Genomic DNA, 21717 nt, shown 5'->3' with positions numbered 1-21717 from the left:
TCAATATGTCTAATGTAAATGTTGATAAGGTCTCACAAGCATGCCCCATTCTTCATTTTAAGCTAGAAATTAGGATGTATGTTTACAAACACTGAACAACAATCAATCATCAATCAAGTTGCATTTCATACGGCAATATGAAGCCATTATACTATCTCATAAATCAATCATTCGAAAATTACAATATAATCTCAAATGTTATTTGATAGAATCGTATCGAGCTTTATTTGGTATCGTTTTGATCAATTTCGTTTCAATATAAACAACATTATACACACAAGACTTTGCTAGTCTATGAGAACACCACAACGATATTTCACAATCTTGGTTATTAAAGTAACAAACAAAATACATTTTTAATACATACGATCCTTTCCTATATGTATAAAAAAACACCCATATGTAAACAATATTGCTTACAAACACATGTAACTATGCATTATTACATTATGTATTAGGTAAGTACAAGCTATACTCTTCCAATTAGCTTCAATCATTTTCCCTTGAACAAAAAAACATGAATAAGTTCTCCACCCATTGCAGATCGTTTTTCAATCAAAAACCAACATCAGTGGGTATATTATTCTAGAAAAAATATGTTAATCAATTCATATAATGTATAATCTTGAACAAAACCAAATGGTTATATCACATGGGCATTCATATGTGAAAAATACCCACAAGTCAAGTGAGTATGTGAGTGATAACCATAGTATGAACCATACGCACCATAAGGGCATTCACATTCGAGAATGTTTCAATCATTTGAGGATGGTAAACACCCTCGAAGTATGGTAAATACCATACTTTTGTATTCATTATTTATTATAAGGTAAATTTTTTGTTTAAGGTAAAAAGTGTAAAAAAAAAGCATAAGAATATTTTGATAACATAAGCATTCGTATGAAAAAAAAAGTTTGCCAATGCATTTGAGTATATTACGTACTATGGTGATAACGATGTCTCATAATTCTTGTATTATTTCCACAAGAAGAAATACGCACAATAAATTTAATCTCGAGTTAAAAAAAGAGAGTAAAAAGGAACTCATCAATGCGACCAAGTTGAGGGTGTTGTCAAAATCAACCTCATTGTAATGCATTAAACATGCTTAAATAATTCGACTTATTGCTATCTGTACCAAATTTGTCATACACTTACCCTGAAGACATGTCCCATCATCACAATCACAAATCAAAAAATTAAAAAAAAGTTGCAAATCATAGATGATAATCACATAACACCAATCCAAACTTTTAGTCTCAAGACTCAAATATACATCATAATCCATCACTCTTATTAAATTGTACATGTGCTCGATATATTATAGCAAATAAAATGTGAAATTACATGACACACACTTTTGCTAACAAGGTTGACCCATCGATTCACCTCAAGCTATGTCCACCTCATTCATGCTTTCACTCTCAATCTTAATCTAAATCTCAATCACTCTTTCTCTCATTCTCATTCTTAATCGACTCTCTCAATCTTATTCTAGAGTCTCATAGGATAAGGAAGATTGTGACAAATTACTAGAAGTTGTTATTAACGCAATTGCTAATTTGCTATGTACATGTGTTAAATATATTATAGAAAACAAAATGTGAGATTACATGTGACGGGACAACTTTGCTAATGAATTGACCCATCAATTCACCCCAATCTATGTCCACCTCATTCATGATTTCACTCTCAATTTTAATCTGAACTTCAATCACTCTTACTATCAATCTCACTTAATCTACTCTCTCAATCTCATAGAATGAGGAAGATTGTGACGAATTACTCAAACTTGTTACTCAAACTTGTTGAGGCAATTGTTATGTATATTTTGGCTTTTGTTTTTTGCCATAGCTTGCTTATATTTACTCCAAATCAAGTCATACAAAAGTCAATAACTATCTTCACTATAAGGCAATATAGATTGAGATTACTCATATGTATATATTGGCTTTTGTTTTTCGCCATAACTTACTCATATGTACTCTAAATCAAGTCATCCAAAAGTCGATAACTATCTTCTCCACTAGCCAATATTGATCGAAATTACTCGTATGTATATTTGGCTCTTGTTTTTCGCCATAACTTATATTTACTCTAAATCAAGTCATACAAAAGTTGATGGTAGATTAACTTTCACACATACGAAAACTAAATTGTTTAGCTTTTGTTTGCATAAGAAAGTGACGGTGATCACAAATGATGGATCAACTTGGGCCTTAGATCTGGATTCACAATATGTGAATTCTTTTTGGAGGATTTGGATTATGGAAATGAGACCAATATCTTGATTAACTTGGGATCATGGAGAACCGTATTGGAAAGTGTGGGTTCAAGCTCAAATAAAGCGTGTGCCTTTTCTTCGGTATTTTGTGAAGACTAGTAGGAAAATAATAGGTGCTAGATCATGGAAAGAACCAGCTGCAAATGTTTTATGGAGACGGAATAAACTTTCTCCACAATATGTCAAGCAATTTTGGATATTTGGAAGGCTCGATGTTTGAAGGCATTCCGAAATGTGAGTGAAAGACTTGCCTAGATAAATTATGGGATTTGGACAAAGATTGTGCATAATCTTAAAGGTTTTTTGGATAATATAAAAGGTAATATGCAATAAGCTGAGCTCAAACGATTTGATTTTCATGCCATATGGGACAAAGAAATTTTATAGGCAAGTTTCTGATAAGGTGGAGTTGTTCTACTCTTCAACGAAGTATTTATTTAAGCTGACAATTAGAACTTAGAAAGGGGCTCATTACCGAGATGTACATCTCTTATGGCGTTTCTTAATACTATTGTAGTATTTGTTTTGGAAAAAAAAAATATAGATCAAAATCATTAAATTCATTTATTAACAACTAATTAACATGGACAAACTACATATATGTTGTATCGTGCATAAATTGAATTAGAAATGGAAGCACCAGTTATAACTTATGTATGTATGTGAGGCTAGTTCTTGTTTTTCGCTAGAACTCCCGTATATAGACTCTAAATCAATTAATGAAAAACACTTATAAAACCCAACTTGAATATTCTCTACAAGCAAATATAGATCAAAACCATTGAATTCATGTTTTAACAACTAATGAATGTAGCCAAGTTGAGGTTATTTTGTATTTAGGTTATTCATTGTATAAACTATTCGATTACTTTAAATCACAAAATAAATGAATATACTTTTTGCCAACGACTTTAACTAGTTAATGTACAACCAATAATTTCATTGAGATCCATTGTCATATGTTCTAATGAGCTTAACATGTCCATTGTAAGTGGTAGACTGTAGTAGGGTAAAATATGTGTCAACTAATGATGTTTTTAAAATATATTATCTTGAAGGTAAGGTCCTAGATACGAGGGGTTTGAATTTTTTGAACAAAGAATGAAGAGGTTATCATTAATGTTAATGAGCACATGTAGTAGTATGGTAGTAATGAATACTGATATAATTTGGAATATTTTTTCATGGGATTCTCCTATAGCCCCTTTGACTTTATTTAAGATTGAAGTCAAAATATTTCCTAAAAGGGGCCCATTCCCAATAATATTCAAAACCTGATATGATTATATCTATCCACAGTAAGCTTAAAGGCTCTAGTTGGCTATTTCCGAAGCTTGACTCAAAATCAGACTTAAAAGTTGGAATTGTAACTAGCCCAAAGATTAAATTGGTTTTTGGCAGTCCTTTACAACATTTTATTTCACATATTTGTAGAAAAATTGAAGTGTCGTAATGTTCAGTTGAATGTGATCCAAAATCGAAACATTGAGCTAGTTGGCATCCTTTGATGAATGATGTATCTTCTTACCCATAAAATCCGACATCATATATTTCTTTGACATTTTTGTTATTTTGAGTAACATGTCATTGATTTTATTAGGTTATTTCAATGGTGTTTATGGCTAGTTTTCGATTCGGACGATGTTGAAGTGTGAGTGATCTATGTATAACATGGTTCAAGGTTAACATTGTCGAGAGGTACATAAAATGCATCCTCACCTCATCTTCTATTGGACTTCCAATAAAAACTAATATTTGAGTTAGACATTTCGTAAAGCTAATGCCATTCACAGATGTGTCTTTTATCTACATGTTGCCTAGAGCATATTGTCTTACAACTTGGCTAGTAATCTTGACTCCCATGGTTTGAGAAGTAGGTGAATTGCATCCTCCTATTCTATTGGACTTCCAATAAAAGCTAATATTTGAGCTAGACACACGTAAATCTAGTATTATTCATAAATGCATCGTTTTGACTAGGGAATCTTATCTTGCAACTTGTTGATTAGGTGTATAATCCGTAAATGTGGAATATAGATAGATGACTGTATAAAACCATGGTCCCACGTCATTATTTCCCAAGAACTACCAAAAGCTTCGCTACAATGACAAACAATAGTTGTATTGTACCACAACAAAGATGTAAACATTAATTCCATTGACTCTTTACATTGGATTTTTGGTATGTGAGTAATTTTGTATATTTGTTACCTTTTGTTGGACAAGTTAAAACAAGACTTCATCTCCATGCATGGAATATTAGATACACACGCGCGTGTATAGATATGTATGTACATATGTACGTGTGTATGTATGTGTGTATGTACGCACGTATGTGTGTGTGTGTTAATAATGGTAATCATATATTTTCCTTTACATGAGAATTTTCCAAGGAGCATTTAATGCTTGACAAAACATCTTTTTATATGTGACACAAAATGGATATTTGCGAAAGGGGGACATTTGAAGAATCTTGTATATCATGGTCAATCGGAAATCCTAGAAATAAAAATAGTGTTTTTTGAGTTCCGTAATTGTTCTATTATCATATGACTTTTATATGTATATGGATCAATTTTAATTATCCTTGGGTTGCATGTCTAGAATATGTTAATCAATCACGCATTACAAAAAGTTCCATTCAATGTGCATCCTCGATGATGTGGCTCTCTTGTGGATAAATGGTGACACTACTGTGAGGATTATGTGTTCTGTTGAATTTGTGAGTGTTTTACGGTGCCAGCAATATTGTGGAGCATCTTAGTGCAATTATGGAAAGTTTTTTATTGACATTCCTTGGCAATACGGTTCATGGACCTAAAAAAGCATAAAAGATATACCACGTCAATAAATTGTGCGTTGATGTTATACAAGAAGATGCCTAATTCAAAAGTCATGAGAATTTTATGTTTGAAATATATGAAAAAATGACTCGGTGGACTTGCTTGCACGTAGACAAGAGAGAAAATACTTTATAACAATTCAATGCATTAGTTGGTTCGAGAACATATATAAGTGATTTTGAAACTAATGAAGACTAAGAAAGCAAACATTGGGTTTGTAATACAAATACGCATATTATAGTAATTCTGCCTTTGAAATGTTACATAATTCATGCCATTAAATTTATATTTTTATCAAAATTTTACAATGCAGCCTTCCTATTTTTAAATCAAATTCATTTATATTTATTAATTAAATGCATGTTTTCTAACAAGTTCATGAAAGTTGAAGAATGATATTGGAACAAGTATGTCGCAAATAGTGCTAATTAGACTATCAAGATTGAAGGTTACATTGGAAATTGTCATGCATGTCGATTCCTAGCGTTTGGTCCTAAAGATGTAGTGGCGGATGTTGATTTCACAAATACCCTTGACACTTCTTTTGTAGAACACGTGATAACTGCTAAGAATTATGATGACAATATTGGCACTGATAAAAGATGACCATCAATATTCATCTACGACATTGTTTTGTTTTTCGTAGAAATTGGTAGTATGATTCACCTTGAAATGTTCCAACCACGTAAGACAAACTCTTTTTGGCATTACATATTGATAGACAATGGCAAAGGAAAGACTTTATCAAAGATAACTTAGACATTCCTTTCACGACACTAACTCATCTTTGCAAACGACCTATGCCCTTACATATGACCAAAATCCTCGATTTGATAACATTGCCCTCGATGTCAATAAATTCAATTCTTTTCTAGTAATTTTTCTACATTTCAACACTCCACTTCGCAACATTTTTCAAATATAATACTTTCCATCACAATATATTGCATAAGATGTGATGTGCAAAAAATATAAAAACGTGATTGTGTTATTGACTCATAGCTATACTAAGTGATAATGTAAGATATTACGAGAATGATAAAAAAAAACATGACTTACACATATTTCAAATTAATTGAGGCATTCTACGTTATTGCTAATAATAAACTACACGGAAGAGTATTTACGTTGGTTTGCAAAAAACAAGGGTCGCTCCATGTATGTGGATTTATGTTTTGAGACTCGTAGATGGTGGCTCCCATGCAAAACATCCAACAACTCATTTACATGTCCATGTGGATACTTTACTTTTCAAAGAAACATATTGTCCTACGAGGTGTTAATTTAATGGTGAGAACACTAACATAATTAATGCAATGACACTTGGATCTTTAAAATAAATTGCAAACGACATCACATTAAGAGTTCATGTTAACTATTCCAACTCATTGTATGTAAATTAAGAAATTCCCCTCCTTGACCTAGAATCAAGCATCAGGATAACATGCGATCATGCAACATTATTTGCTCAACTGTGTAGCCCTAACAATTGGTACACCTTAAAAAATGCTAAGAGAGCAACATCACGCTTGAGATCGAATTCTTAAAACCCTATTGATGACTTTGGCCTAAAACACATAAAAGTGCTCCTAACACGTTTACACGAGCACTCATAGGGTGACTGTAGCACTCAATAGAAACATAGACGCATATAAACCATATATATTGTTGACCATGGACATGCATGACAACGTAGCTATCGACGAACAGTTGGTTCAGAGCCACGACAAAAGAGTGATTAATATTCCATGTACTTTAACAAAGAAGACTACGAGAGTCATATATAAGATAGTGCGGGCCAACGAATGAGCAGTAAAGAGAGGATGCATTGTCAACGAGATTTGTTCTAACTAAGGCAACTCCCACGATGACAAGGCTAATCAGCGATATCATACAATCCATCGAATCAATCGAAACCCACAAACAATAGTCAATAATAGAAAGAGAGAGATAGATAGATAGATAGATAGAGAGAGAGAGAGAGAGAGAGAGAGAGAGAGAGAGAGAGAGAGAGATGACATTATGACATTATGAATGGGTCAGCTCACGACTCGGGGCAATAACAAGTGGGCATGTGATATGATATGATATGAATGTATGCAAAGTGGAGAAAGAAAAAGGTTGGGTAGATCTCGGAGTCTCAAGAAGGGGGGCTATCCATGGGCACGTTGGAAAAATGGCCCACGGTCAAACAAAGATGAGTAACAAATAAGTTACAACAAGCAGCCAACCTAAAAGGCATGTTTCTCTTTTTGTGGCTGACACGGCTTTTGGGTCCTCCTTAAAAGAAGAACAAAAAGATAGAGTCAAATGTAGAAGAAGAAAAACAAAGGAGCACTATATATAGAGAGATGGTATGGGTTTCTGTCTCAACATTTAAGAAGTTAGCCCCCCCCCCCCCCCCCAAAAAAAAAACCTTTCTTTTCTTCTACCTTGAAGCAGCCGCCTCATCCAATCCCAAATTTTAGGGTTCCATTCCTCAAAAAATCTAAGTGTCCCTTCAAAATTTTTAGGGTTTCATTCATCAATTTGTAAGGGTCTCTTACAAAATTTAGGGTTCCATTCCTCAAACAATCTAAGTGTCCCTTCAAATTTTTCTTTAGGGTTTCTTCAACAAATTCCAAAGGTTCCTTGAAAGAATTTAGGGTTCCATTCATCCAAAACAAATCTCTAAGGGTTCCCTTCAAAAAAATTTAGGGTTTGTTTCCTTCATCAAAACAAAAAAACAATCGAAGGGTTCCTCCTTCTTTTCATAGATCGTTGATCAGAAACCAAATTCTGCAGGCTTTCAGAGGGTTTATGGAAGGATCTGGTTGCAGCATCGGCATCGACTGCGTGCAGTTGTGGTTGCAGGAATCCCAACGAATCGCTTGGGAGTGGCGATCCCCGCTGGCCTTCCTGCTGGTGCAGCTTCTCGTCTTCCTCATCTTCTTCTACTTCTCGCCCCTCTCCATGTCTTCTTCGCAGGCCACGGACTCTGCAGGTTTCTTTCGGTACCTCTTCCCCGAAGAAGACGAGGAGGAGCGATCGAGAATGAGTTACAGCAGATCCATTCTCTCCCGCCTCTCCTCCTTCTCTTCCTCCTCTTCCGCGATACAGCTTCTTCGCCCCACCTTCTCACCCGCCATAGCCGCACGGCTCAGAGAATGGGCCCGAAGGTCGGCCACAAGAGACTTCAAAGGCACCTCCAAGTAATGATATAACTAACCATCACCTCATCACCATCACCATCACCATCACCATCACCATCATCTGAAAACTGGTGCTCAATGCATCCATTCTGATTAATTAATTTGCTAAGTTGCCTTGTAAAATAGATATACAACATACCAAGATTCACCATTACTTTAGTTAGCTTTTGTAGTTACAATTGTGTTTACAGGAATTAGGAGAAGATTAGGAATCTTACTAACCACAATACTATTGATTGTTATGATATTACTTTCAAAAGGAATCCCATTCTGATTAATTAATTTGATAAGTTGCCTTGTAAAAAAGATATACACATACCAATATTCACCATTACTTCAGTTAGCGTTTGTAATTGTGTTTACAAGAATTGGGAGAAGATTAGCAATCTTACTAACCACAATACTATGGCTTGTTATGATAATAATTTGAAAGGAATTACAAAATATGTTCTATGCTCGATGTTTATTTTTTGTTGCAAAAACAATGGCCCCAATATATTATGTGTTGAACCATATGTTGGCATGACAAAATGGAGACTCTAAAGTGGCACCTATTGAATGACTACATGAAATGATTAAACGATAATAGTTATAAAGAGACACACAATCGTAATGCACATATATGATATTAGTGTTGGCTTAATGCATTTTGGTAACATCGTTTGGCAATGAAGGTGGGTTAACCATGCATTTTGGTAATATCGTTTACTATGATGTGTGAAGTAGAATAAGTGTATTGATGTCTCTGTTAAAGAGGTTTGTGTAACCTATGAGAGCAAAACAATATAACAATATACGTAGCATAACTCGTTTGCCAAATGTACAGGAAAGGTGACAAGAAGGTGAAAATAATATGTTGGGACATTCAGTAGGAGGAGGGGTGTTAGTCATTAAGTAGGGATTATGAGGGGATGAACTCATTGTAGGACTAGAACCAACATTAATGATCGCAATGATGACTTTGTAGCCAAGGTGTGCTAATCATTCCATAGTTCAATAGGGGACATGTGAAGGAGTTAGTGAAAAGTCAAAGTGTAAATCAAGAGGGAATGTGAATGTTGTGTTGTAAAGAAAGTCAATTTTGGAGGAGGCGGCAAATAACCACGGATATAATGTCTTGTGAAGGTGTGAAGAGTGAATGAAAAAATGGTGAAGCTCTCCTATTTCGTATCTCTCTTTTGATGTTCTCTTTGTTAGTTGAAACTCGTACACTATGCATAGAACATCGACGGCTATCTAGAGTAAGGTGGATCAATTGCATAGACCCAATTTAAGGCAACACTAATAGAAGGAGGGCTCAAGGATATTGCATGTACATGCACAAAAACAATACATGAGAACAAAAAAGAAGAAGAAGCTTGTTTAAAACGAAATGTGGGGAGCTTTTTGAGAATTGATGACGGTGACGACCCCGTATACAATTGATAAGCCATGCATGAATTTCAATGCAACCCTAAACTTGAACAATGTTTAAACCTTGTTGTAGAACTAGAACGAATAATTACACTAATAACGACAAAAGCATAAGAGGTAATCAAGATGTAAGAGAGATTTGGAACGATTACAATGGCATTCACGAATCAACCATGATGGTAAGGATGGTGGTTATATGAACATGTGATCACCACCCAAACATCTTGACCATGAAAGAGAAATTTGATGGTGTCAACAACACATTGGGGAGATTCAACTTGGTATACACGAGGATGGATTCCTAGTACCTACAAAATGTTGGATAATATAATACATGAACATGATCCAAAAAACTATATGCTTGATAGATGGAAAGGTTGAGTCTGTTTTATTTATTCGTAACTGACACACTCAATTCAATGTGGATGTTGATTCAACAATCAAATAAGGCCGTATAAGCTTGGTAGATACTTAATGATGATGTTGGCATAAAGTTGAATAGTCTAGCTTCGAAAAGCTAGTGGAAATAGAAAAGGTAAATATCTTTGTCAATAGATTGACTTGAATCATCAAAGACCATACGAAGGTGGTGAGTGGTGTCTTGGTAACACCTGAAAATGTATATAACCACGGAATTACAAAAATTGCCACAATATGTTGTGGAGATCTCTTTGGACGAAGACATATAGGCATGAATGTGAAGCATATGAGGGTCATTCATGAGATAGATAGCAGGTAGGAAGAAGAAACACATTCAAAAGTGCGGAAAACTAACTAGTTGTGGGTCTAAAGCAATTGAACCAAATCACGATCATCTTCATGGAAGAAATAGAGCGACAAATGAGGGAGAGGAATTTTGTGCATGGTTGAGGCTAAGGATTTCTCAACGTCAATCGAACAAGAGACAATAGATACACTCTTGCCTGTGTCCCAAGGGAGCGATACAAAGTTGGCGCTAATTATCTTTCAAGAATCATGCTTTGAGACAAACAATCGCTTGATTAGAACTCAAAAGTTAGATAGTCCAAATTATGAGCGGATCGAGTGACGTAGATTCGTGAGAAGTGAGGTAAGCATTAGGAGTCGGCAATGGCTGGGTTCAAGCCTAAACCGAGTCGTTAAACAGTTTTTAAACGATTAGACGGTTTGGTGGGTCGGTTCGGCTCGGTTCGGCAAGGCTAAAGCCAAACCGAACCGGATGGGGACAAACCCGTTAAGGCTAAACGGTTTGTCCAAACCGGATAATGCCAGTTAGGTTTGGACAAGGCCAAACCGGTTAAGCGGAAACCGAACAGTGGCTGATTCCTAGTAAGCATGGATTAGTTGCCGCTAATCGATGATTTGTGGATGGATTAACATGAAAACTAGTGCAAAACGAAGGTAATCAAAGCATTTTGCTTCACTAAATTTGGTTGATCCAGACAGTGTTTGGGCCCGATAAGAGAGAAGGGAGCTCCTTCCATGGCGATGATGACTGTGACCTCCTGCTCCTCCATCGCGTCTCTGCGAACTACCCATGATGCCCTCTCATCGCCCCCTCTTTCCTTTCAAATCTCACCGTTCCATCGATCGTCGCATTTCTTCTGTGGTAACAGTAATCGCATCCCTTTACCCCTATCTCGTCCTCTCCCTTCTCTGTCTTCTTCTTCTTCTTCCTCCTCCTCTTCGGCTAGATCCGTTTCTAGAAAAGCTTCAAATGTTGTTGCAGAAACGAGCATATTTGATTTTACTGTCAAGGTACCCACCCACCTATGTTCATGTGTTTATGCCATGCCTTTTCCTCCCGTTTTTTTATTTGTTTATATCCTGTGTCTTCCTATGCCTATTTTTGGACAGGATATTGACAAGAAAGATGTGGCCTTGAGCAAATATAAAGGGAAAGTTTTGCTTGTTGTAAATGTCGCTTCCCGCTGGTGTGTTAATCCTTTCTTTGGACTTAGAACGGTAGCTTGTATCCTTCTGTTTATGGTAAAACTTGTCCATTTCTTTTATTTCTGGATCTTTTTATCCATAGGCTTCTTGCCAATGTTTATTATCAATAGACTTTTTTTTTTAATGCTTTTCTTCTTCGTGGAAAATTGAAAGTTTGATACAATCAAAGGTCGTGGCACTTTTGAATGTGGCTAGTTCCTGATAATTTTGTGTGATCGGATGTACACATCACGTTTTGTTAGCATGTCCGTAGGTTATTTCTCCTCAGCTTTGGATGTGAATATGTAATGCCAGTCTTAAAGGGTAAATTGAGCGTGTCTTAAACTCAGAGTTTGAATATAAACCTTGTAAACCCATTTACTAGGAGCAAACTGATGTTGTACATGATTCATATGTTAAATACCTTCTTGTTGTGTTTTCCTAAAACTATACGACAAATATCTCTGTATGGATTGTACTGTATCCTTATCTATCATCCTATTATGAAGCTGTTCCGTTAGAGAAATTTTCGAGTCCACACAAACTATTCCAGATTATTTTTATGACGGATGGCGAGATTAAGAAGGATTATGAATAGTATGGAATGAAAATCCCTTTCTTGAGACCTGAACTCACAACCCTAATATTTCAAATCATATGATTTACCATGATGCCAATTTATATGTATATTGGAAAAACCTATTTATTTATTTGAATTTTATTAAGTTATTTCACGAATCTATAAGCAATGGCTGGATGTCTAAAGTCTCGTAGATGATGTGTAATGGTAATGCTTCCACATTGGTTTTTAAAAATTAGCACATAATGTTGTGTTTACAGTGGCTATACTGCATCGAATTACACAGATTTAGCGAAGTTATACAAGAAGTTAAAGGGTCAAGGCAAGAATTTTTATGGAACATCTTTTCATGAATTTGCGCCTCTTTATACATGTAGAGTGTTTGATGTTTCCTTTTCTCTAATAGATTTCGAAGTATTGGCATTCCCTTGTAACCAATTTGGAGGACAGGAACCTGGCACTAATCAACAAATCAAAGAGTTTGCGTGCTCGAGGTTCAAAGCAGAATACCCTATATTTGACAAGGCTAGTCTCTGTTTGTTTTTATCAACCATTTGTTTTTATACTTTTCCTGGAATTCAAAGGAAGAAGAAGGAAATAATGCTCTTTCTCTGTGGTATAGGTTGATGTGAACGGTTTTAATGCTGCTCCTGTCTATAAATTTCTGAAATCCAGCAAGAGCTCAGGACTTTTCGGAAATGATAACATAAAGTGGAACTTCACAAAGTTTTTACTTGACAAGAATGGCCAGGTTGTGCAACGATATGAGTCAGGGGTTTCTCCACTTCAGATTGAGGTGTGTCCTATTTTATTGTATATGTTGCTGGCAGCATTAGTGGAAAAACACTGCCTATAATCACTCAATCCATTATCAGGATTGTGATATGGTTTCAAGCTAGCATCAACTTAGGCATAGAAGTCTATGCTAGAAGAACTCTATTGTGCGGTTAAACAAATCAACAGTTGCAATATTGTAAACTACCTAAATAACATGGCTTAAATTGTGAGGTCCTCTGAGTTGTAGTGGAGAGCAATATTTTGCCTTGTCTTTCTTATCCTGGGACATAGGTTAATTTAATGCAGTGATGGCTTTCTTTTTTGCAGAAAGACATAAGGAAGCTTCTTGATTCTTGAACTGTGTTCTTCATTCAACTATGCTCAGAACTTGTATCTGATGTACAAAGAATGCCTCAATTCAGGCATGTATGGTGTCCATGCATTAATTCAATTTGCATAAATTTGAGATGGGATAAATTCTCACTGGTCTGTAAAGTATGATTGGCTTTTGCCGAATGCTTGAATATTTTGCAGGATCATTGACTACTCTGATTGGAGTAGATCCTCAATCATGATTGAGGCATGTGTTTCTTAATTGTACATTTATTCTCTTTGCTAATATATGAAGTGGATATGCTTTACAAAAACTGAGCTTACTTATCATACTCGCACCAGAATGTAGGCTCAAAATTGTTTTCTACTAACTATTTTTGTGTAATGATATGAACGCTGTCATATTTGCAGGATTGAGTTGTTCAAACTTTGTTAAATGTTTTGTTCTATTCTGTAAGAAGATTAACTTGGTTTGTAGTAAAATATTCATGAAAGAGGTTATAAAAAATCATAGTCACTGAATTTCCGATTTTGATATGAACACATTCTTGGGATAGAAGTGTGTTTGTATGTATGGGTATTTCTGTAAACTTGTATGTAATTGTAAGGATTAAATATACTTCTGCAACCTTGTGGTCAAAATGTGACGAAGCTATCAAGAAAGCCTAGCCACTGAATCACTCATTTTATTAGTAACTTTTTCCTCCAACATAACTCAAAATGCACTTATCTTTGGGCATGGATGGTGGATATTTTGGTTGTTATTTTGCAGAAGCATTTTATGCTCAGACAAACAACAGATTCGAAGTCAAATTGACATACTAATGAGGATCATTCTTTTACCATATGTTAGAGAAATAAAAATAGGTTGTGCAAGATCATCTCAAGTTAATGAATCAAGCATTCACATCACGTAATTTAGGATGTAAGGATTTCACCCCAGTTCAATAGAAGGATGTGTAATTTGTTTGCATCATTTGTTCACAGGGAGTTTAACACCAGTTTTGATGAAGCTCAAGTGGCTTTTTAGGTGTTGATAATCATCACAAACTCGTCCAAAAGCTCATTTTTCGATGATTTCATAGAAATCTATTCTCTCTTAGTGGTTTAGAGCAAACATGGGTTCTGTGAAGTTTTGACCAGTCTAGTCTTTCAGGTCGCTCATTTTGTGTTTCAAGAGTGCACCATTAGGGTCTTATGGGACTTTTCTTAATCTTCGTCTTCTCCACTGCACTTACTTGGGAATTTGGGGTTTCTTCTTTGAATTTTAGGGTTTCTTTCTTCTCCTCATCACACTTACAGATTTGAGGGTTTTCTTCTTCATCTTTTCACAGGAGTTTAGGTTCGTTCTTCCTTTTCTTATTTTCTTTTTACTTGAGAGTGTTTAGGGTTTGTCCCACTTGAAGAAGCTGTGTCAAAGAGAAAGAAGGTAGAGTTAGCTCATCGGGCAAGGAAGGAGGCTCAAAGTGGCACGAGGACACTATCTCAACAATGAAGACGGCGTGACCATTGATGGTAGGTGAGGCCTCGTCGAAGATCAGATAGCTTGGATCCTTGCAACTAACCCACCGTACCCAATTCTCTTCTAATCATTCATTGTATCATTTCTTGTTATCACCATTGTGCTTATTCACTATGTATCTTTTGTAAACCATACATTATAAAGGGATGTCTTGTATAATCTTCAATCTAGATCTTAATATGAGTTTATTTTGATGTTAATCTCATGTACATGTATTAATCAAGTGTATTAAGCCTAATCCCATATGCTAATCAACGTGACCTTCAAAAATGTTGATTTGCAATGAACAAACTTTACAATCTACAATAAGGATATATGACAAAATTGCCAACTGGTTTTGACTTCTATCCAATGACAACATCATTGGGATCACAACTTTTGAATGTACTATGGAAAACCCAGACATATGACCTACTCTTGTACAACAGACCAACAACAAGGGGCATGCTCTATGGAGTATACCAATTCATAAATGGCAATGTCTAGTTGCAATAGGAGCAACACATCTGGATAACATTGACTTTTGCACTCTTTGCCAAAGCTTCAACCCCCAATTAGTTGAACCTAGAGTTTCACTTATTGTTGTACACCTCATTAGTGGCTCAACCTTCTTTTCAACCGAAGTGTCGATTGCCTCTAGAGACACAACTTGTTTCATCAACATTGCCAATGCTAAATTATAAAACCACCCCAAACTTCATGGAAGTGATCAAAGATTGCTTTCCTTCTTTAGGTGTGGTTACACATTGAAATTTTTTATGTTGCTTATTCAATTGGGATCACATCACGTAGAAATTAGCCTTAATCTTATTGCTTACCCTTGACATCTAAACATCTTGGGATTGCCTTGGGTAGAGGCCCACAACTTAGGGGTACACTAGTTGGTCGAATCTAGTAGTTTCAGCCACCCACATTGTCAGCTTGCTTTTGTTGTCACATTTGTTTTTGTCTAAGTCATCCTTCTTGACATGCCATTGCCCCAACCTTTGTGATACATGTTTCCACACCAATGCTTTCATTGGTTATAATATTTGCCGTTGTATCTATCCTTTTTCAATGCCACCACTCTCATTTTTCTTCGGTTAGTCCTTATCAATATGTCATCATGCCAATGGTTGTGATAATTATTTCCTCTTCAATTAATTTAGTTTTGATATCTCCCCTTATTGTTATGGTTTGTATTCTTGTGTCGCTTCTACTCCTATGATGGCACCTATCGGTGGCACTTGTTTGTACTCCAACTCTTGTTTGCGTGAGCTACATAAGTACAAAGGTTATTGTGATGTGGCAAGCCAAAAGGTGAAAAGTGAATAAAAGGGGGTCCAACCATAGCCATAGAAAAATATATATTCATAAAAAGATGTATGCAATAAGTGAAAGTAAATGCCTTAATGGTTAAAGTTATTGAGTATGTAATGGCGTAATGGTGGCATTGAGTATGTATTATGGATAATGGAACTATTCCCTTTTGTATAAAAAAATAAGAAGAGGGCTTATTTCGGGTTGCTCATTTTGTGTTTAGAGTGTGCACCCTTAAGTTTATCTTTTGGAGGTGGTTTGCTTTCTTCTTCTTCTCACTTGGGATTTTTGGGTTTATTTCTTCTTCCTCTTACCTTTCTATTGGAGAGTTATAGGGTTTGGTTTGAGAGTATTTTCGGGTCTTCTTCTTCACCACTGTGCACCATTACATGTTGGCAACTTTAGAAGAAAGGGCATTCACGCAAGGAGATTTCGCTATAACGGTTCAAATAATTTTCTCACACAACATCACGTCCTCCTTGGTCTATTACTTCAGTGGTCTTGCTCAAGTTGCACATGCACACATTTACGTGACAACACAATGTGTGTTTTCAAGCAAATCCATATGAATTGTGATAAGAATCTCAACTCTACGAAAACCTAAGGAATGCCATCTTCCTTGGGGGTTCCACTCATAATTCACATGCACATGTATATTTTCATGACACTCTAGCTCCATTTCTTCATCTTGTGGAAAAGTTATTCTATATGGAGACCACTTGAGAATCCACCATCCACCTCACTGATATATACCCATTATGATCCACGAGTTCCATCACTATTATCCACACAAGCATATTGTGACTCAAAGTCGATGATAAGTGGAGAGTGTGATGTCACAACCTTTGTGACTTGTAAGTAAAGAGTTAGAGAGATGTATTATTGTGAGGTTGACAATGCTTAATTTGTGGGTTGCCATGTGTAAGAATATAAGATTACATGCTATTTGAATCAAGTTTGATTGAAGGGGCCAACACAACGTATACCTTAAGAGTTTTTTATGGGTCTCTATTGAGTTCCACGGGGTCACTTTCCTCATGGTGCCCAAGGGGTTAGGAAACATCCCTCCCCAATCACAAAGAACACATCATTCATTAAAACATACAAACATTTATCTCTCCATTCCATGAAATGATGAAAGCCTCAAAGTCATCTTAACTTTTAGAATTAACACACATAATCACTACACTAATTAACAAATATGTTAGTCCTAATTAAATAAATAATTACTACATAAGAAGATATATGACGCGTTTCAATTAAATAGCTAATAGATAACTAAAAAATATGTATATCTTAATTAATTAGGGTGGAAAAGTTACATGGAGGAAAGTTGTTCTTAGTGAATGTAAAGGGGAGAAAATGAGGACCAAAAGATAGCCCAAAAGTTGGGCCACCCAAAGGTAACAATTGGCAACGGTTCGGTTTGAACCGAACTGAACTACGAAACTGTGGCTTAACGGCTTAATGGTTTAAAAGGTTCAATTTAGTTCGGCTCAAGTTCAGTTTGGGAGTTGAACAATTCGGTTTGGTTTAAACGATTTGATGGTGTAGGGTTGCCAATTGATTATTTTTTTAATACTTATTTAAACAACATTTTCATTTTAAAGTCTAATTCTCACACTTTAGGGAAAATCTTTAAATTTTTGAAAAATTAAAATTTGAAATAATGAAATAATTTTAATTGAAAATTTGAATTTTGACCTGACTTGAAAACCAAAACTGAACCACGAAATTGAAACCATGTGTCATATTGAGGAAGTTAGTATCCATGTATATTTTAAATTCTTGTCATTGACCAATCGTTGATGGAGGCATCAAATGCCTAGAGCTCAAACATGTTTTGGAATTTCCTCGATGTGTTAAATGAATGCTAAATTCTTGTCAGTATCCATTTGTTGTAATTTAGCTCAAACATGTTTTGGAATTTCCTCGATGTATTAAATGAATGCTATATTCTTGTCAGTATCCATTTGTTGTAATTTAGCTCAAACATGTTTTGGAATTTCCTCGATGTGTTAAATGAATGCTAAATTCTTGTCAGTATCCGTTTGTTGTAATTTAGCTCAAACACAATAAAATTGGTGGTTTGGTAATGATACTATTTGTTAAAAATATAATTCAATATGATTTGTTAAAAAATCATGTTATGAGTTCCATAAACTCCATTTCCCACTTCGATGCATCTATATTCCAATAAAGTTTTAATTCCACAGTATTCAAATAGTGTAAAGCAATTTGTCTTTTTTATGTGTTAAGGTCATACCCAAGAATAAGATTGAGTTGAAGACAAGTATGAAAAAGGGAAATGAGAGAGAAATAAGCGAAAATCGGCAATGTATTAATTAACAATAAGTATGAGGTTGACCGGATCCTCGACTCTCGCTTGCATTGAGGGAAACTTCAATACTTGGTCTTATGGAAAGGTTACCCTCTTTCGGACGCCACATGGGAACCAATTACACATTTACAAAATGCATCGGAGGCAATTCGCGCTTTTCATCAACGATACCCCCATAAACCGGCCGCGGGTGTTAGGAGGCGGCCTTAGAGGGAGGATAATGTCATAGACATATGCCACAAAAGAAGGTAGGGATTGAACCCAAGACCTCCCTACCACTTGAGCTACATATGCATCCTTGTATTTAATTCAATTTCATATAGTGTAGATTGAACATTGGAAGTTCCTAGCTTGCATGTATCCTCATTTTCTAGCTTGCATGCATCCTCGTGCATTCTCTATTGCATGCATCCTCATGCATCCTCTATTTCTAACTGGCTTACATAGCCCTACCTTCTTGTATAAATACTCATGTGCACCTTGATTCTAATCAAGGTGAACAACACAAGTTACGGGTTCTATAAGTTGAGTTCTTGTTCTTTTACTCTCTCTTGTTCTCTAGTCTTATCTTTGTTCTACTCTATTATACTTGTCCATGACACTATGACGCAATTTCTAAGAAGAAGGCTCGGGTACATGTGAATGAGCGAAACGTCGTAAATTAATTATATCATGTGCCCAGCTGTGACAAAGAAGTTATGCCATGTTTTTGGCGACAAGTGTCTAGTTAACCCGTACCAAAAGCCCCAACGTTTAATAAATCGATTGATCGAGTTGTTCTCCAACCTTGATGATTGGGTGCTCAACTTATTCTCTGGAACATGTATTCTTATAAGTATGATCAATTTATCTTAATATAAAATTGATTTTCTCGACTTTGTTTTCTTACTTACGCATTTACGATTGTTTATTCAGGAACGACTACATGTGCCCTGAAACGGTTCAGGAACTGTGTCGCCTTGGAGAAGGACCCCTCACAAGTTAATTTTATTAAAATGAGGATCCAAGGTATGTGGGATTGTCCTGACCAAGACCAAGAGGTTGGGGCAAAGCATATCAATGAAATTGAGATGTTTCAATTGACCTCCTAAGAACCGATGGAACCTATAGACGAAGATGGAGGCAACCTTGTCGACCTCGAGGATTTACCAAGACCAGGAGGTTGGGGCAAATCATATCAATGAAACTGAGATGTTTTAGTTGACCTCCAAAGAATCAATGGAACCTATAGACGAAGATGGAGGGGACCTTGTCGACCTCGAGGATGTACCAGAGTCCGAACAAACACAAGATTCAACTGAGTAGACGGAACAAGCGGATATGACACAACAACCAGTTGATCTTGGAGAACATCCTATTCTAGACCTCCTAATGGAGTGATTTGAATAATTCTTTGTATTTGTAACTGACATATTGTTTTGAAGTACAAGAACTTTTCGTTTGAGTATAATTTCTTTAACCTATCCTATTGGTGTCTCGAACTCAATGTGTCTATCATATGTTACAAAGGTTGACTTGTAGAGTATGTGGTTAAGTATAATTTCCATTGAACATATGATTTTAACTTATCAATTGTTTCTCGATTAATATAATTGAACTTAGTGTTTATTATATGATTTTTGTTGTCATTAATCTTGGTAAACTATTTTCGAGTAAACACAATAATATTAAGGCAAGATGGTTGCTCATATGATAATGCATTCACGTTGTTCATGTATGATTGACATATAATGTTTGTAGTGGTTTTTTTGCATGCATGGTATCTCATGAGATTTCTTTTGCGAATTTTTTTCTAGTTATATCCATAAATCCTATTTACAAACTCGACATATCAATCTTTATAAATTTTAGAGACAAATATAGTAACATAATTGCATTTCTAAATTTGTTAAGTTGGATTCGAATTCAACATTCTGTACAATGAAGTATATTACAATTATATTTGGATGCATTCCTGTCATCTTATCTAAGAATCAGTTAAATTTGTATTTGAATTGAAAAAATGTCAGTTAAATTTTTAATCTTCAAATGATTAACTGCATTTTTTAGTGGTGTCTTTAAAAATCATGTACGCATACGTGATAGGTTCTTGAAAATTTGTTCAAAAAAAGTAATTCTTGACATCTCATGTAATTATCGATAAGGGAATGCGACATATTACCAGTTTCAAATGTCTCAGTGTTTCTAGCAAAAAAGTTTAGTGATGTGGCATTTGACTAAGCAATGATTCACACACTTGATCTTGCTAGATTTCAACAATGCTTGTATGAATGCCAAATGGTGATCATGAATATGTCCAAACCAAGCTTATAAGCATGTCTTTGAGTATTAATGAACCATTCCGATTTGACATCAGTCTTCATCATATTCTTGTAACCCTTGACTTTATTGATTAGGGATATGAAGTTTTAGGAAACTCTTTCTTCAAAATGGCTAACCAGAAGTATGCATATTTGTAATCAGGATCCAAAAGTGAAAACAAAATTAGCTGACCTGAATCCGGATTCCACACCCTCGCAAAAGCACAACATTCGCAACACTCTTTCCCTGAGACAAGCGCTCCTGGTTCAATGCATGGGAGCGAAGTATTTGTCTCATCTCATGTGAAAGCTCATTCACCACTATAGCAGTATGTTTTGCACTATCAGAATCATCCAGAGCTTCGACTACTTGCAATGGCCTATTATCCTTCAAAGGATCAGTGGTAGAGATATTTCCACTCAAATTCTGACCTTTTACCACCACTCCACATCTATGTTCAGTAGCATATATGAGAGAAACCAAATGTTATAGGGGCAACTCTTGCATAAATCATAGACTTGAGAGTCAATACACCTGAATTATAGTAGTCTTCATATTCACATGACCCTTACTTCCACCTGTCGATAATTCCACAGGTGGCGGCGGAGGAGGTTGTTGTCCCGGAAAACGACCAAGTCCAGTTGCAGTAGGAGCCATGCTGTTGAACGCTTCCCGTTACTCACCTTCTCCATGCTCCTACAAGTCTGTACCGCCATTAGGAGGGTTTTCTTTGCAAGTAAGCCTTTGTTTTGGTTCGACTTCAATACATTCTCATGCCTTGCTCGACTTCGGAGCATCTACTTACTTTATCGATAAATCGTTTGTATTTGGACATAATATCCCCACCTTCCGCACATCACAACCCATATCCGTTGAAGCAATCGACGAACGAGTTCTCTCGTCGGGGGCGGTTACTAAA

The 21717-nt window shown here is 35.7% G+C and overlaps 1 protein-coding gene across 3 annotated transcripts; it reads left to right on the top strand.

Moving 5' to 3' along the window:
* The first annotated feature begins 11156 nt into the window (after positions 1-11156).
* LOC147867011 (putative phospholipid hydroperoxide glutathione peroxidase) lies at positions 11157-13748 on the top strand. Of its 3 annotated transcripts, none has more exons than XR_015532425.1 (7): positions 11157-11471; positions 11571-11647; positions 12486-12547; positions 12632-12750; positions 12848-13021; positions 13330-13424; positions 13537-13748. XR_015532425.1 is itself a non-coding variant. In XM_087339825.1 (6 exons), the coding sequence occupies exons 1-6, from the start codon at positions 11196-11198 to the stop codon at positions 13357-13359; spliced, it is 738 nt and encodes a 245-aa protein (XP_087195951.1). In that variant the 5' UTR covers positions 11157-11195; the 3' UTR covers positions 13360-13748. The 3 variants fall into 3 exon arrangements, 1 of the variants encoding a protein (XP_087195951.1); XR_015532424.1 differs by having other exon boundaries at positions 13330-13428; XM_087339825.1 differs by having other exon boundaries at positions 13330-13748.
* The last annotated feature ends 7969 nt before the right edge of the window (positions 13749-21717 follow it).

The sequence above is a fragment of the Azolla caroliniana genome, unplaced genomic scaffold, assembly GCF_043228905.1.
Source record: "Azolla caroliniana isolate FFs.n. ecotype wild unplaced genomic scaffold, voAzoCaro1.0.p SCAF_2, whole genome shotgun sequence".
NCBI lineage: Eukaryota > Viridiplantae > Streptophyta > Polypodiopsida > Salviniales > Salviniaceae > Azolla > Azolla caroliniana.
Note: the sequence above shows the minus strand (reverse complement) of the source record. Positions and strands in the feature narration are given on the sequence as shown.

Bases quoted from the DNA above. Each gene is read 5' to 3' on its own strand.
- LOC147867011 (XM_087339825.1), top strand. From the start codon at position 11,196: ATGGCGATGATGACTGTGACCTCCTGCTCCTCCATCGCGTCTCTGCGA. The intron at 11,648-12,485 runs GTGTGTTAATCC...TTGTGTTTACAG, and splicing joins GTAAATGTCGCTTCCCGCTG to TGGCTATACTGCATCGAATT. The intron at 13,022-13,329 runs GTGTGTCCTATT...TCTTTTTTGCAG, and splicing joins TTTCTCCACTTCAGATTGAG to AAAGACATAAGGAAGCTTCT.